Here is a 16,302-nt window from a genome sequence, read left to right on the forward strand (position 1 = left end):
CAATAAGAGTAATTTGTCTCCATTGAAATTTAGTAAAAACAGAACGCCCACTGACACGCGTATTTCTCTGACTGTAATTTGCTGGACAATGTACTGGATAGAATAAAAACCGGGCCAATTGTAAAACCAAAAGTGTACGATTGAGGTTTTATTGTATACTTTTTTTTATAAAATTTCCAACCATTATTATTATTATTATTTATGAAGGTGACCCAAAAAAAACAATTTTTTTTTTAAATCTCATAATTTTTTATTTTTACTTATTATAAGAATTTAAATATCAGCAAAATTAAAAAATTTCTCAAAGTAATTAATAATTTTGAAAAATTCAAAAAATAAAATTTTTTCAAATTTTATCACAGAAAAATAAATTATTTGAAAATTTAATTTTAAAATACGAATTTCTGTCGTTCAAAAATTTTCAAATTTCCCGCGTATTATATATTTGTATTTTCAAACGATCTCAAAAATATCCTTAAATTAAATTTTCCTATATTTTAATTGAAATTTTGCAACTTTTAGTCTAATGAAAAAAATATATATCCTAATATATTACATATATGAAATCAGTGTAACAATTTGTGAAACATTATTTCAAAGATGTTATGGTATCTAGGAAATAGTGGTTGCAAAGTCAATTTAAAACATTGACTTACAGTTTGACTTTATAACGAGACGTGATATCTCATTCCGTACACTTGATTTTATTTATAATAAACACACACGTACAATTCTATCACCGTAGTAGCAATACTTCAAAAAGTGAAATCTATAATCTTGAATCTTTATCGTCATCGTCATCTTCCGTGACTTGATGACGTAAAAGTATAAAAATATCAATAAATAAATACCCGTGTAGGTTTATTAATGTATAGAATCAAGATTGTAAAAGATATGGAAGGAGGGTAGATTAGTAGATTAGATGAAAGTATCGGGATAAACCAGTGTACATATTGCAGCTCAATCCTTTATACATATATGTATACAGTAATGACATGAGTGGTCCTGTCTGTCTTGACTTGTTGATGAAACCGTCGACTTGAACCTAAAATACAATAAATTTATTTGTAAAGTGTGTTAAACATAAAGTAAAAAAAAGTGAAAAACACAATGGATTGAATAAGTATCTCTGTTGAATATGTGAAAAGCATAAACTCGTGTGGCGAATGTGACAGATTTGGACCACGCCCCACCGATATGGCACCCCCGCCGTCGAAAATACCGAGTCCATTGGGTGAACTCTATACCTCTGTACTCTGCTAATGTCTCTCTCCGACACACATGTTCCCAAATAAACCCCTGGGTTCTATATATATGGAAATGTATATACATGTATATGTATACATATGTATCGATGTAGAGTTCGTCGAAATTTACGAGCAGCTTTGATCTGCGTACGACTATCCAAGGATGCAAAACCAATCCAACTTTTATCATCTACTTCTATATTGCTTTATTGATCTTTATCTGTAATCGATTTTGGGTTTTTTACAATATAAATAATAATCGTTTTTTATTTTTACTCAGTGGCATGTTCATTCGAATATATATAATGTGCTCAGTAACCGCGTTAATTTAAATTGAGATCGCCAGCAATGCTATTGATGATAATAAGTGTAGATTTTATTGAAAAATTCAAATGGCTAGACCTAAATTTTATTTAAAATTGGTCAATTTTTTCTCAAAATTTTGTATCTAGTACAAATATTTTATAAATAAACCATCTATAATTTGCTTTAGAAATTTATATAAATTTAGATAATGATTTAATTGGATACTGATTATTAACCCTAATTGGTTGAACATAAGTCGTTTGTGTCCAAATATTCTACTGTACAGCCTACATGCCTCCGAATTTTGATAAAAATGTTTATTGACAAAGGGATTTTCCGGGCTGGCAACAACTCTATCGCATAGGTCCAAAGAAAACCTACGAATTTATTGAGATTTTTCCTTAGAGTAACATAGTTGAATAAGCGGCGGCCGTTAATGACCTATGTTCAACGTTCACCAGTGCTTAAAACAGCGACACCGGATTAGGGTTAAATAAATTAACAAATAAAAAGGCAAATGTATTTTTACAAATTTTTTTTAAATCATCAAATAATACTTTTATTTTTGAATTACTTTCGGATACCAAAATTTGAGGTTTTTTTTTACTTGCAATTAAAAAAATTATAATGATAATAAATTAGATTACTAATTAAATGTTAAAAGTAATAAGTGAAAAAATAATTATGTTAATTAAAAAATTTAATTTGAATTTAAATTGTTCATACTTTAAAAAATTGGTCTGAAAATTCTGTACATGTAAATAGTGAAAAATTACCAATAAACTAATTTTCAAATGCCTTTAATTACAATAACAATCATCAAATATCGATAAAAACAAATATATATATTTTGAATCAACGAAAAAATTAAAATAATAATAATTGTTGGTAAGATGAAGTTAAAAATAAATAAATAAATTTTTATATTAGAAATTATATATAAAAATTGATGATAGAGTTGATGTTTCGACAAGTGCGGTTTTATTGAAGACACGTGCCGTAAAATCAATTGGCCAACACGTGTCGACAGTAGATTATTATTGTCACAATAATTCGATATAATAACGTCTACTTTATCATTTTATCTACAACATTTAGCCTATTATTTAGAAAAAAAAAAAAAAACCATAACAAATTTTTGCAAAATTAACAGCGATGGTAATTAGGAAAAAACGGGCATCTATTGACATAAAAAATATCTCCTGGAGAAAATGCAGTAAATGATTTTAAAAAAAGTCAGAATTGTTATAACGGACGGTGTTGTATTTTGTCAAGCAAGTTGTTTTATTTCTCTTATCTCGAGGAGAGACTCTCGTAGCCGTAAAACTAAGAGAGCTTGGTAAAAGCTCTCGGAAGAAAAGAAGGACCAGGATGCTGGGAAAGAGAGATAAAGAGAGTATAAGAGAAAGTACGAAAGTACTACACTACTCACGGGGCGGAAGCGTCACGTACTGCTCTGAAACAAAAACGTAGCGACGTCAAATGCAATTACGAGAGCTGCGAGAGCTCTAGAACGCGGATGCTCGCTAGGTTAGATGGGGGCCAGGGGAACCAGAGGAAGGTGGAGAGGGCGAACCACCCGGTTGAGCGAACGAGGAGTTGAGGATCCTATATATATATATATATATAGATATATAGATATATAGATATATATCAAGCCGAGGTACGAACCTAGACTATGATGATGTCATGTATGTGTGGGTGTGTTGTGTAGTTGGAATATAGTTGTGTTGATAGTGGGCTTGCTGGTGCGAAGCACGATAAGAGAGACACCAGTAAAATTTTGCGAAAATACTGTGAATAGAGAAGCAAGTCGCACACAACATGTACATGGATATTAACTCGATGTTTCTAGTTAATAAATTTTTAATTATTTTTTTTTACCTCAGATATGAATTTTTACATTTCATCCAGATGTAGAAATGCTTTTAATTATCGCTGATATTTTATTTATAAAAAAATTGAAAAAAAAAGTTTATAAATAATTTAATGATTTTTTATGGCGTCTAGTTAAAGATTAAACTCACGGAGACATGACTCCTGTCTAGCAGCTTCTTCTTCCTTACTCTCTTTTATTTCCATCTCCGTCTATTACTCTCTTCTAGTTTTCTCCCTCCGCCCATTAAAAAGTTGTTAAACGCAGCCTGACGGCGCCCCCCGGCAAATTGAAACCTCATCATAAGTCTCGTTCGCAAGCTCGCAGGTACCACGAGTACAGCCCCTAACCGTGTATGTGCATATATAATGTAAATAAATATGAGAGAAAAAAAAATAGATGAAAAATTATTTATTTTTATCCGAAATGAATACTTACGTTTACTGTCACATTGATTAAATATTAATCAGCCGAAAATTGACCTCGAAAATAAGCTAATAAAGAGGGTAATGAAAGGGATAAAAACCGCTGGGAGCGCGACGACTTTGGGAAAAACCACCAGTGGTATATTTTATTCTTGACAAACCATCGGGTGACTTTAGTCCCTAATTTTTTTTTAATTACTACCTCCCTTAAAAAATCTCTCCCCTTGTTTTGGGATACGTCGTGATAAGAGTCTAGTATAGACTGCACTGGTTTCAGCTTTGAACGATAACGCGGTTAGTAAAATATTTTAAAAATAATTTAGCACTTAGTCGGTTGTAAAAAAAAAATACCGGAAGAGAAGCCGAGGTTTTTTTAATCTTTGCCGATCTTGCTGCAAAAAAATTCGATCGATGAAAAAAAATATTAAGTTATATATTTTTTATTTTATTCCTGCCTACTGCCATTTTGTACCGATAAATAAATTCCCATTCGATCAGTGAGGAGGATAAATAAAAGGAAAGAAAGATTTTAGTGTCTCAGGTCTCAGGTATCTCTGCTGTCTACTGTCCGGGGATATCGCGTTCACCAACGCGGAAAAATAAATATATGGTCCGATGCCTTCAGCAAAACTCCTTAAAGAATATATCAGCAAAATTGATAAGATCTTTTTCTAAAAAAATATCAAATAAAATGAAAATAAAAATTCTTTCAGGATATTGGAGCTAATCATCCGGAGAACTTTTTCATTTCCTCAATTTTCTCGACCCGAGTTTATTATTTTTTTAATAAATAAAAATTATATTATAGATTTATATAGATGTGGGCATGCATGACAAATAAAACTATCACACAAGTTATGAATATATTGAACAAGTTTGATAAAGTCCGATCGGACAAAACATCGATCACTGGGTGGCGCATCCCTCTGGGCAATTTTCATGCGTCAAAATTTTCAATACGCATTTTTTTTTCTTCATAAAAAAAATTAATTCCTCAGAGTAAAACTTCTTTATATTAAAAAAAAAAATGGAGTAAAAATTATAAATATTTAATTAACTATAAATTTACTCCAATTTAAAAATTCCTCAGTTAAAGTAAATGAGAATTTAAAAAAAAAATTTTTTTTTAAACAAATCAACTGAAAAAAAAAAAACTAAAAATATGCACATTTAGAAAATTAAAAAAACTATAGGTGCAATTTTTTCAAATATTTTTTTTTTTATATTTTATTATTCGGAAAATAATCAAAAAATTATTAGCAGTCTTAATAATAAAAATATATAAAGTCAATGTGGTAGAACTGTCAGTGGGTGGCAAAAATCTAAACGAGAAACGCAGTGGGTGTTCTTACACGTATCAGTCACATGGAAAATTTAATGATTGATTCAGGTACTCGGCTCGATGACTCCGAAATACTCGATACCATCCATTGTACTGCCTTTGTAATTAAACCGTCCCTTCTCCGCAAAACTTTTTATAAATTATATATAAAAATAATAATAATAACGTTGTTTGGCGAACATTTGTGCTGCAATGAGAGCGCCGCGGTGGAAATAAATAAAGAGTAACGCGAAATAATAATAGCTAAATATAATAAAAATATGGCAACAAGACAGAAGATGAAACGGAGTAAATACAAATATAGATGTCAAGAGAACAGGGCGAAACATCCACACTCCTGTACATTGTTTGCGGCTTGGAATCAATAAAAGCATAGCTTTAGGCTACGCTGGTTTCCATGACAACCGGAGAGTTATATACTCCCTCTTGCTCCTCATCCTCTCTCGGTCTCCTCTTTTCTACTTGCTATCAGTATACTTATATATATCATCATCTATCTCATCTACCCTTGCTCTCGATTACCACTCAAAAGTTACCCACCATATTCTCAACTTGTAACTTTTTTTATTTCCTCAAATCCATCCCTTGAGCTTTTCTTCCTTTACAATCGATCTATCGATCTATCAAGCCTGAAGAGGTATCAACTACTCAATCTAATAATTACAATTTTTTTTTTACTCTAACGGTCATGAATTTTTTAAAAGACAAAAGTTGCAAGCTCTTTAAATTTTTTTCTGCAAGAATTTTTTTTTTGAGCGATTGGTTTCTAAAAAAAAAATTTAATTTTAATCTGCCTAATAGATTTTTTAAAAAAATTATAGAGGATATTTAGTGATAGAGTGCAAAGTAAAAATCTCAAATCCAAAAAATGAAACAAACACCCGCGCTAGTTGGATTTTGCGCGCAGGATCACATTCACGCAGGTCCCAGAAGTAAAAACGTCGATAATCGCTCGCGCGTGCGAGTCAACGAGTATTGTAGAAAATAGCCGGGTAAACATATCCACATAGGTAACCCCGGGGACGATATTGTGTCAAAAAAATACACACCAGTATATATAACAAATTTTTTTTTATCAACATCAACATCAGCATCAGCGCTAGCGCCAGTAGCAGTTCCAGGACCAGCATCAGTATCAGTATCATCAGATGACCAGAGAAAAAATTTCAAAAGCTATTTAACATCAGGTAATTATCAATTTTCTTTAAAATTTTAAATTTTATCTGGAAAAAATAAAAAACTGTAAATCTTTGTAATAGAATATTGATGCTAAATGTTTAAAAATAGTTAATAAAATATGTATGATGCGAAGCAAAGAGCTAAATAAGTTGGGCATATATATATATATATATATATATATATATATACATGGCGAGTGTGGTTTGGATGGAGCTAGATGGAATGAAGGGATAAAAAAATTTAAAAACGTCCCGAGCAGAAGAGTAAAAGAGCGCCGATGGAAGGACGATAGTCACGGGGATGAGATCAAGCGCCGCCGGGTTATTTAAAATGCATCTACAATCATAGTATCGTATTACCGCTACTATATCCAACAAGCTGAATCTGTTTATCTACTGAAAAAATTATTTAAAAATACAATATCGCTGGAATGGCTTTTAAATAATCCGTTTGATGACTGACCCGAGCTACAAAAAATCTCCGCACAAGTTCACATGTTTAAATATTTTTTTTTTTTTGAGTAAAAAGTCAAATTAGGTACTGAGCAGCCTTCAGTAGTCGGTCTGGTCTGCAGCCTGGTCATTTGATAGACTATCAAGCAACTCTTTGTCTGGCAGGTTGAAAACTCTGTAAGAGAACACTCGGACTCGGTCCCCTCGAACACGAACATGTAGCGTTTTTTTCTATTCTCTTGTACTTACTCTGTCAATCTCCCTGTAAGTTGAATGAACCAAATGATATAAATTATTTATGGATTTCGACACTCCCAAGTTGTTGAATAAGGGTGGATAGATCTCACTCGTATTTCGCGAGTTCGCCTGTACTACGGGGTGCTAGTTGTACCACAGGGGTCCACTTGCAGTGCATCAGTGTGGATATATGTGTGATAGCACCACCGCTCACTGGGAGCAACAGCAACAGCAAGAGAAAGAGAAAGTGAACCAGAAAGAGAAGACAGGTCCTTGGGGAACATACTCAACATATGCATTCCCGGTCCACTGACGCTCGCTAAGCTTGTAAAATTGATTCCTAAGTACCCTATCCCAATCCTGTCATCACCTACACTACTTTACTCCGACACCTACTTTATTTATCATTTTTATTTATTTATTTATTTATTTATTACCCGATATTCTATTTTCTTTGAAATTTATAAAATCGCAGGTGTAAAATATCTGCAATAAGTATGAAAAAACTTGTACCAATTACACATATACTTATATATATATATATATGGCGTATATCAGACCCCCGGCTGTCACCAATCTAAATCAATGGGCTTGTGGGTAATCGCATAATAATTACCGTAGGCCCCCCAAAGTCCCATCTGTCGATGGCCAGGGGGGCGTTTTGATGTTATACATCTACATGTCTACAGTATTTCCTCTAACCCCCTTTATTTCGAGTGCTCCCGTGTCGAGCGTACCAGCAGGTTAAATTTTATCTCATTGTTATTATTTATATTTGTACTTTTAATAGAATAATTATTTATTTTCAGCCTTGAAATGATACCGATATTAATTGTCGCAATGTATTTGCAATCGTCTGCGGGTTTCCGGGGCCCTCATCATCCGAAAAGCTCTGTCTCCCATCATCATTACACCCCGCAGGCTGATGTTAAGTTGACTCAAGACTCCCAGTTGCTCCACGACACATCGTAATTATTTTTTTTATCTCTTGCATTGGCAGTTTGACGGATAATTATTTTTTTTTATTTAATTACCAGGCATTTAGTCGAAGACATGGGTACGGACTATGCGGGCTTGTCTTTGGACACGATGACCGATGAAGAAATTGAGTTTTACTTCTTCAAGTGAGTTAATTTTTATTGATAATTAATAAATATATTTTCTATTCATTCATTCATTTATTTGGTTTTTTTTTTATTAGGATGCATGACAAAGACAATAACACGAAACTCGATGGACTGGAGATACTTCACGCTCTTCAGCACACGTATCACAACGACGAAGACGATAATGAAGTTGATGATTACAGCCTGGAGGACCAAATCCCTATGATTATTAAAATGGTAGACCGAGTGTTGGAAGAAGACGATTTAGACAACGACGGGTACATCGGTTACATTGAATACGTTTTAGCGAAAGAAAAAAAAAATAATACCGAAAAAATAACTACACTGGATGCTTTGAACTCGAAATAAAGTTATTTTGTTAATAATTTATAAAATTTTAAATAAATTATATTATATTTTTAAACTGAGTTTCAATCCTGCGCTCGGTGAAGTCGTTAAGCGGGAAAATTTACTTTAGGGTCTGGAATTCGAACCTGGACAGGAAAACATTTGAAGTGAGGACAGAAGAAAAAAATGACCGAGTATAAGAACTGGAGGAGATTTTCTGGGGAAAAAATGACTCCCTTAATTTAAATAATCAAAAATTTTTTAAAATGTAATATTATATTTTTTATAACTCCTATTGCTTCTTGATATATATACATATAATATTTTATTGTAATCTTACTCAATTATCGGAAGTGGTCGGTCAGTTAAAACAATACATTTTTCCCAAAGGTCTCTAGCAACTTGAACCTGCAAAGAAATCACGATAAAAAATATTTATTTTCAGTTACAGCAAAAAATGTTTAAAAAATTAATACAATACCTTGTTGTCTTCGCCGTCTATAGGCAGGTCATCGACTTTAATAAACTCAGGGTACATCAAAATAATTTTTTTAATGGCCGGTACTAAATTTTCCTCTACTTCCAGAAACTGCGGCTCGTACTCGTGATACTCTTTTGAGTTTTCGGAGGAGTAATACAGCTTGAAAGAGTTGTCTTCCTCGACTAATCTTGCGCAGTGAGCTCTGGTGAGTCTGATCATCGTGTCAGGTTCGATTTCAACCCTATTTTCAATCCTTCCCTCCTCGACCATCACTTCGCCGTCCTTCAAAGCCGAGCACTCTTGTTCTACAGGCGCCAGAACCGGAGGCAAGCAGTCGTGGATGTGTCCCTTAGCCATTTGGTCCGCGGCGGCGTCGACGTCGATCATGTCTATAACTTTGTGCAGCAGATCTTTGGTAGTCTCAACAAATTTTCTGCGGAACTCATTATCCTTGGACTTGCTACCGTTTACTTTATGAACCAACCCAATGTTATTTAAATAACCTAGTGGTAGTCCTTCTCTGAGCTGCGAGTTTTGTGAAATCGCGCTGTTTAGCGCCGCGGGAACAAGTTTTTCAATAAAATCAGCCCAGCAGTTCTTCTGATAAACACTCAGAGTCAAATGGAGACTATGGCTCTCATCAAGAGTTTCGCCTTGATGAATCGTACCGCGCGGAAAATACAAAATATCACCAGCATTCAATATCACATCAAGTATCGGCCTGCCGATCTCTTCCTGGTTGAAATTTTCCGACGAGTATCTAGGAAGATGTTCTTCTTCATTGCGGGGCTTGTACAGGCGCCAGCGTTTCTTCCCCTCAATTTGCAGAATGAAAGCCTCAATGTCGTCATAATGCGGCGCGAACCCTTGACTTCCTGGTGGAGTTAAATAAAAATTAGCGCCGACGAAGCATCCGAAAAATTCCTGTAACGTTGAGTTCAACGTATGGATCTTTGGAATGAATGTCTGGGGGTTCAACATTCTTATTGAACACCCATTTGAATAATAATCCCATACAACACTGGGTAATGCACGACCCGGAGGATTGTGAGTCTCTCTCTGTCCGCTGGAGTACGAAGTTATGTCAAGATTTTTAGTAAACAGGACATTGAATTTACGCAAGACCTCATCAATCAACGGAGTCGACAGCAAAATCTTGTAGTAATTTTTTTTGCCTCTCTGAATATGCAGCGGAGCTTTCTCCCAGTTTATTTTAAAAAACTCATCAAGTGACAGCGGATGAATCAACCATTCAAATAACGTTTGAGTTTCTTTTATAGGATTTATTGAATTCGTATTCTGTTCCTGTTCTTCATCAGCTTCAGCACTTGCTGCAGGTTCACCCTTGAAACTTTTCACACTCTGCTTGTCATTTTTCAACAATTTTTTTCCCTTGATCAGCAACTTTTTCGTTTTTACTTTCTTGGACAATGCAGTGACTCGTTTACTAGCAGACTTATCAGTCTTCAATGTCTTCTTGCTGACTTTTATTTTAGCACCAGCATCAACCGGCTCAACATCAACCTCATCATCCGATGCAGATGAACAAAAAGACTCCCCATTTATTTTGTCCAGCTGATCGGGTAACTTGGACATTTTTTTAAATTTCTTTGACCCTTCAGCTTCTAAACTTTTGCGCTTCTGCGACTGCGAGTACATCGCAAAAGCCGAAACACGTTCTCCAGGACTCGACATCTGAAATACAGAGGTTATATATTTATTGCAGGTTAGACTGGTGATAAAAATAAGTGTTATCAATTTCGACAAATTAGTCTCAGTATTAGTAATAATTGTGATAAATAAAGTATTTGATTGGACATTTCAGTGATAAATAAACAAATTACCTGACGTGCTTAACAAACTGGATAAATAAAAACACAAAACTAAAAGAACTGGCACGATTTCTATCAAGTCCCTGAACTCAGACTCGGCTGTAATTTTCAAATAAAAATACAGGGATTCTATTGGATGATGATGTTGTGTACACTTGGAAACCGGCTAAAAGTGTAAACAAAAGACTGATGCTGCTCTCTTATGGTCGGTCATTGTCATTTCTAATTCTTTAGATATTTTTAGATATTTATACTTAATTATTATGCATTATGTATAAAAAAAATTAAATAAATAAATTAAAATGTTTTTGAAATAGTTTATTATTATTTACAAAATGCATAGAAATAATGTAAGTAAAATTGTTATTTAATAATTTAATGATCCTGAAGTTAGACAATTAGCAATTTTCGGGTTTTTTTTGTCGATGACTCAAATAAAAAAAAAAATAAAAATATGCACATGTAGAAAATTAAAAAAACCATAGCTGCAATTTTTTTTTTTTATAATTTATTGGTTTTAAAAAAATTTATAAGTGAATGTAGCAGACATGAGACATTTTATAAATTCTAATAAATAAATAAGTGAATCGAAATAATGAAACGAAAAAATGCACGTACTGATTCTTCATTGATCTAAATACTCATTTATTAATTTTTATTCTACGGACATTTTATTTATTTATTTAAAAATTTAAAAAATTCCCACTTGTCAGTTACATTCACACTCATAAAAATCTATTAATTATTAGACGTCAGCTAATTTCAGTATCATAATAATTTATATGAATGTGAATGTAGCAGACATGAGACGACTTATAAATATTAAATAAATAATTGAATTAATTAAAGGAATGAAATTTAAAAAAATTCGCATGTATAGAATTTGAAAATCAGTATGCGCATTTTTTATATTTTTAATTGTTTAATTCATTTATATGTAATTTAAAATTTGTCTCGTATTTGCTACATTCACATGCTGCTTTCAGCATCATGTCAGATTGTGACTTTTATTTTCCTATCATTTAAATAATTATTTTTTTTATTTAAGGCAAATGTTACTGAGCGGAGAATCCAGAGGGATCCAGTTGCTGTTGAAAATAATGCGAATCCTCAAATAAATAATAATTTGAGACATTTATCTCCAACAATAATTGAACAATTAAAGAAATCATGGTTGACTGCTATTATTGGTTGCATTTTATGTGCAGTTGGTACTTCTTTGCTATTTTGGAATGAGGTAATAAATTTTTTTATTTATTTATTGTCATCATCAATTAGTGATATTAAATAAATTATTTAGGGGAGAGCAGCATCAGTAGCACAATCTTTGAATGAAGCACTGGAACAAGTAGGAATAATTGATGATTTATGGACAATCCCAACGGAATACGAAGGCCGACTTGTCCACATCTCAGGACCACTTTGGATCGACGAACCTCTGACTGAACCAGACTATGGAGTGATTATTGAAAGCGTTAAATTAAAAAGACGAGTACAAGTTTATCAGTGGATCGAGATTGAAGAAGACCGAGTGTACGCTGGAGAAATTCAAGAGGACAAGAACTATTACTATACCACTGAGTGGAAAGATAAACTTGTTGACTCGGATCAGTTTTACATCCGAACTGGCCACGAGAATCCTAAGCAGGTCCCGATAAAAAGCCAAGTGCAGATTGCGAACCAAGTGAAAATCGGGTCCGTTTTGCTGGGTCTGGAGTTGAAGAAAAAGTTTACAGACTTCATTGAGGTAACCAGCGACCAGCGACCTGAAAGGAGTGATATAAAAATGCACGCGGGTCTTTATTATCACAGCGCGGATTTATGGAATCCCCGGGTCGGGGACATCAGGATATTGCTGTCCTACGCCGGAAAAGCTGGAGAAGTTTATACGGTCGTTGGTAAATTGATTGATGGGACTATTGTTCCTTTTGTTACATCACAAGGTGATGAAATTTTACTGCAGAGGAAACACCAGATTACTGTCGACAGAATGTTTCATCTGGAGCATGTTCATAATTATTGGCGCACGTGGATGATTAGGTACTTAATGAACTTTATATTTTTTTACATCATAGCTTATTTTTATAAACCGTTTCAGAGCTCTCGGGTGGTTGATTTTATTCGCATCAGCTACATGTCTAGCAAATATTCTCCGTATATTGATACAAAATTCATCATTTCTATGTGGAATAATTGCCGTTGACTCGTTGACGATATCTGTGTCAATGTCGATAAGTCTTCTGATCATCGGATTTGCTTGGATGTGGTATCGTCCGATTGTAGCTTTGTGCCTTGCATTTGCGGCAGTACTTCCATTTTTGTACTCGTATTTTTTTCCTACTCAACAGCGTGAAGATTACAGAAGAATTTGAAAAATCTAGTCAATTTTTTTTTTTTTTAACTCTAGTACTAATTATTTTTATTTATTTATTTAATTTTAATTAATCTAAAAATTTGTAAATAAATAAACTTTTTAATACAATTAAATTAAATACTTTTTAAATTGGAAATAAAATAGGGCAATCATGGGTTTAAGTAAATTTGAATATAATGAAACAAAATAAATATTTTCCGATTGAATCTGATTGAAAAAATTGAATAAAATAATCAAATCAATACATAATTGAGTCTATTATAATATACTTGTACTAGTACCCGCTTATACATTTGAATATTTGTACTATGAAGTGAGCTGCGCATTCATTAGAACAAGTAACCAACGGCAACAACTAGAATCTAGTTTTAGTACCAAAGTAAATTTTCAAAAGTTAACCAAAATAAAAAAAAACAACATGTTTACTTTTACTCCGATAAGTTGATAAAAATTTTGTTGAATCAATTAACAAAAAGTTAGTTAATTAAATATTTTAAATCTAGTCATAATAATTCAACTGACAGATGTGAAATAAGAATATAAATAAATTATACACATATATTTTTATGTATTGATATTTAAAATGACTGAGGAAGTTAAAAAACTTGATAGCAACCCTGATAATTCATCAACAAATAATGCGAACCCTTTGCCAGCTGAGAACCATCACCAGGATGTCGAGGTGTCGAAAAATAAACCGGACAATAAAAAAGAAAAATGCAAACCAATGACTAAGGTAATTTAAATCAGTAAATTTAATTTTTTAGGTTATGTTCTAGTATTTTAATTTTATTTATTTATTAATTAATTATTAATTGGTAGGTCGTAATTAGAAGATTGCCACCGTCTATGTCACAAGCACAATTTATTGATCAAGTATCTCCACTTCCTGACAATGATTATCTTCATTTTGTAAAAGCTGACATGTCATTGGGACAAAATGCATTTTCACGAGCGTACATAAATTTTATTGACCAGCAAGACATATTTGTATTTCGTGAAAAATTTGATAATTATGTGTTCGTTGATGCTAAAGGTGTCGAATATCCAGCAGTTGTGGAGTTCGCGCCCTTTCAAAGACTGCCAAAAAAACGTGTCGGCCGTAAAAAAGATCCTAAATGCGGTACCATTGAGGCTGATACTTATTACATTAATTTTCTTGAAAGCTTGAAGAATCAGGAGGCTGACGCAGCTGTTCCTCAGCCTAAGACTGAGTACTCTTATCAGCCATTTGATAGTAAGTCATTTCTAGACTTCCATTCTAGCAAATCAGTAAAATTTATTTTATTTAATAATAATTTTATTTTTAACAGATACTCAGAAAAGAGTAACGACTACGCCATTGCTGGAGTACTTGAAACAGCGGAAAGCTGAAAAACAGCGTGTCCGAGACGAAAAACGTGAGGAGAGACGACGACGGGATATTGAAAGACGTCGGTCTAAAGATGAACTCCCTATGGTATCAAAGGTACTTTTTATAGATTAAATTTATAAGTTGATAATGTGGATAGTAGAATTAATGTTTGATTTGTTTCTCTAGGTATTAAAAAACCCGGAAGTTGAGCGAGATAGTAATCGTGACAATAAAGAAAATGACAAAGAAAAAATATTACCAAAAGATTCAAAAAACCGTAAGAGAGAGGAGACTAGGCGTGACAAAGTATTACCGGCTCGTGATCGGGACACTAAAACTTTGGGTAAAAGTTACAGAGATCGCGAAGATAAAAAACATGAGCGAGATAATAAACAGGTTAATAAAAAGTATGAGGATAAAAAGTCATACAGGAGAGATGATTATGGAAAAGAAGAGAGACGAGAATCCAAAGGTTCAAGAGAAGATGCTGGCGCTGGAACTGGTGGTGGTGGTGGTAATTATCATAAGGAAAAATTGGCTGACGAAAGAAAAGGCAAAAGCTATGAGAAAATGAGACAAGAAAAGCGACGACTTGCTGATGCCAAGAAAGATGAAGTTGATTTACCCAAAGACAAAGTACGGGAAGTTGATCTGAATAAATGTGAAACCAAAAAAGATGTCACTGTTGATTTACTGCCGAGCACAGCTGGTGAATGTGATGACAAGAGTAATGATTGCAAGAGTCTCAATGAATTGCCAGACAATCCAAAAGATGAAAAAGTTGTCGATTGTAAATTTGTTGGGTCCATTAAAACTGAGGAGACGAATAAAAGTGAGATTAAAGTACGGAACGTAAAGGTTCCGAAACGAAGAAGTTCCTTGGAGAGTGGTGGCGACGGAGGTGGTGGAGACGGCGCGTTTCTTCGTCGACACAAGTCACTGGACGGTGGAGAAGAGGACAACTTGAGAAAAAACGAACATGAGTATAAAGACAAAGACAAAAAGGATCCGCGCTTAGAACGACGAATTAGAAACAAAGTAATTATTAAATTAATTATTTTTTTATATAAGTTGTTCTGAATGTGTGCCTGAAATTTGTTATTATTTTTATTTATTTAAAAGGATCGACCTGCAATGGAAATCTATCGCCCAGGAATGGGTAAATTTAGTAAACAGCGTTTAGAGCGCGAGAAATCAAATCACGACGATCGAGCTTCGTCGTCTGAAAGTCCTACACCTAGTAAAGGATCTAGTAAAAATGATTTGACATCTACCTCGTCCGAGGTGCGCTCAATGACATTTAAACGGAGTGTGAGTCGTGATAATCCTTGATTGCGCTGCTAAATTTATCTTTCTTCCTTTTTATTTAAATGGTTTTAATAAGAGTCGTTTATTTTCACCACTTCTGACAAGATTTCTGTCACTCTTTAGAAATGTATGTTAATAAAAATATAATAAATATGAAAATAATAAACCCATTTTTATTTTTGTCCATTCAAATTATTGCAGATTTTCCAGGTCTCAGAAGAATTCCGACTTGAGTTTGAATGTAACTAAAATTTTAAAAATAAATATTTGTTTTTTTTATTCTGATTTCTCAGAATGATGAAATAGAATGAAATTTACTGATTGTTTTAATCAGTTTACTGTTATCTACATGGATTTCATAACTTTTGAATATCAGTTTAGAATTTTTTACAGACAAGCTGTCAACGAGCTGGGACTAAGTAATTAATTTTATTT

The 16,302-nt window shown here is 33.3% G+C and overlaps 3 protein-coding genes across 4 annotated transcripts; 2 read left to right on the forward strand and 1 right to left on the reverse strand.

Annotated features, from left to right (window-relative positions):
• Window positions 1-680: 680 nt before the first annotated feature.
• Window positions 681-10,950, reverse strand: LOC103569265 (ribosomal oxygenase 1). Of its 2 annotated transcripts, none has more exons than XM_008546482.3 (4): window positions 10,844-10,950; window positions 9,000-10,694; window positions 8,859-8,926; window positions 681-1,045 (listed from the first exon to the last, which is right to left on the reverse strand). In XM_008546482.3, the coding sequence occupies exons 2-4, from the start codon at window positions 10,692-10,694 to the stop codon at window positions 961-963; spliced, it is 1,848 nt and encodes a 615-aa protein (XP_008544704.1). In that variant the 5' UTR covers window positions 10,844-10,950; the 3' UTR covers window positions 681-960. The 2 variants fall into 2 exon arrangements, with proteins under 2 accessions (XP_008544704.1, XP_008544705.1); XM_008546483.3 differs by lacking the exon at window positions 681-1,045 and adding an exon at window positions 6,401-6,419.
• Window positions 10,951-11,031: 81 nt separating this feature from the next.
• On the forward strand, window positions 11,032-13,352 carry LOC103569266 (transmembrane protein 43 homolog). Its single transcript, XM_008546484.2, has 4 exons — window positions 11,032-11,181; window positions 11,880-12,068; window positions 12,132-12,871; window positions 12,930-13,352. Exons 1-4 carry the CDS (start codon window positions 11,167-11,169, stop codon window positions 13,201-13,203), a joined length of 1,218 nt encoding a protein of 405 aa, XP_008544706.1. The 5' UTR covers window positions 11,032-11,166; the 3' UTR covers window positions 13,204-13,352.
• A 214-nt stretch (window positions 13,353-13,566) lies between these two features.
• LOC103569267 (regulator of nonsense transcripts 3A) lies at window positions 13,567-16,026 on the forward strand. The gene is made up of 5 exons (XM_008546485.3): window positions 13,567-13,941; window positions 14,028-14,442; window positions 14,519-14,673; window positions 14,746-15,597; window positions 15,682-16,026. The coding sequence occupies exons 1-5, from the start codon at window positions 13,789-13,791 to the stop codon at window positions 15,889-15,891; spliced, it is 1,785 nt and encodes a 594-aa protein (XP_008544707.1). The 5' UTR covers window positions 13,567-13,788; the 3' UTR covers window positions 15,892-16,026.
• Window positions 16,027-16,302: the final 276 nt, after the last annotated feature.

Source organism: Microplitis demolitor, chromosome 5, assembly GCF_026212275.2.
Source record: "Microplitis demolitor isolate Queensland-Clemson2020A chromosome 5, iyMicDemo2.1a, whole genome shotgun sequence".
In the NCBI taxonomy this organism is placed as follows: Eukaryota; Metazoa; Arthropoda; class Insecta; order Hymenoptera; family Braconidae; genus Microplitis; species Microplitis demolitor.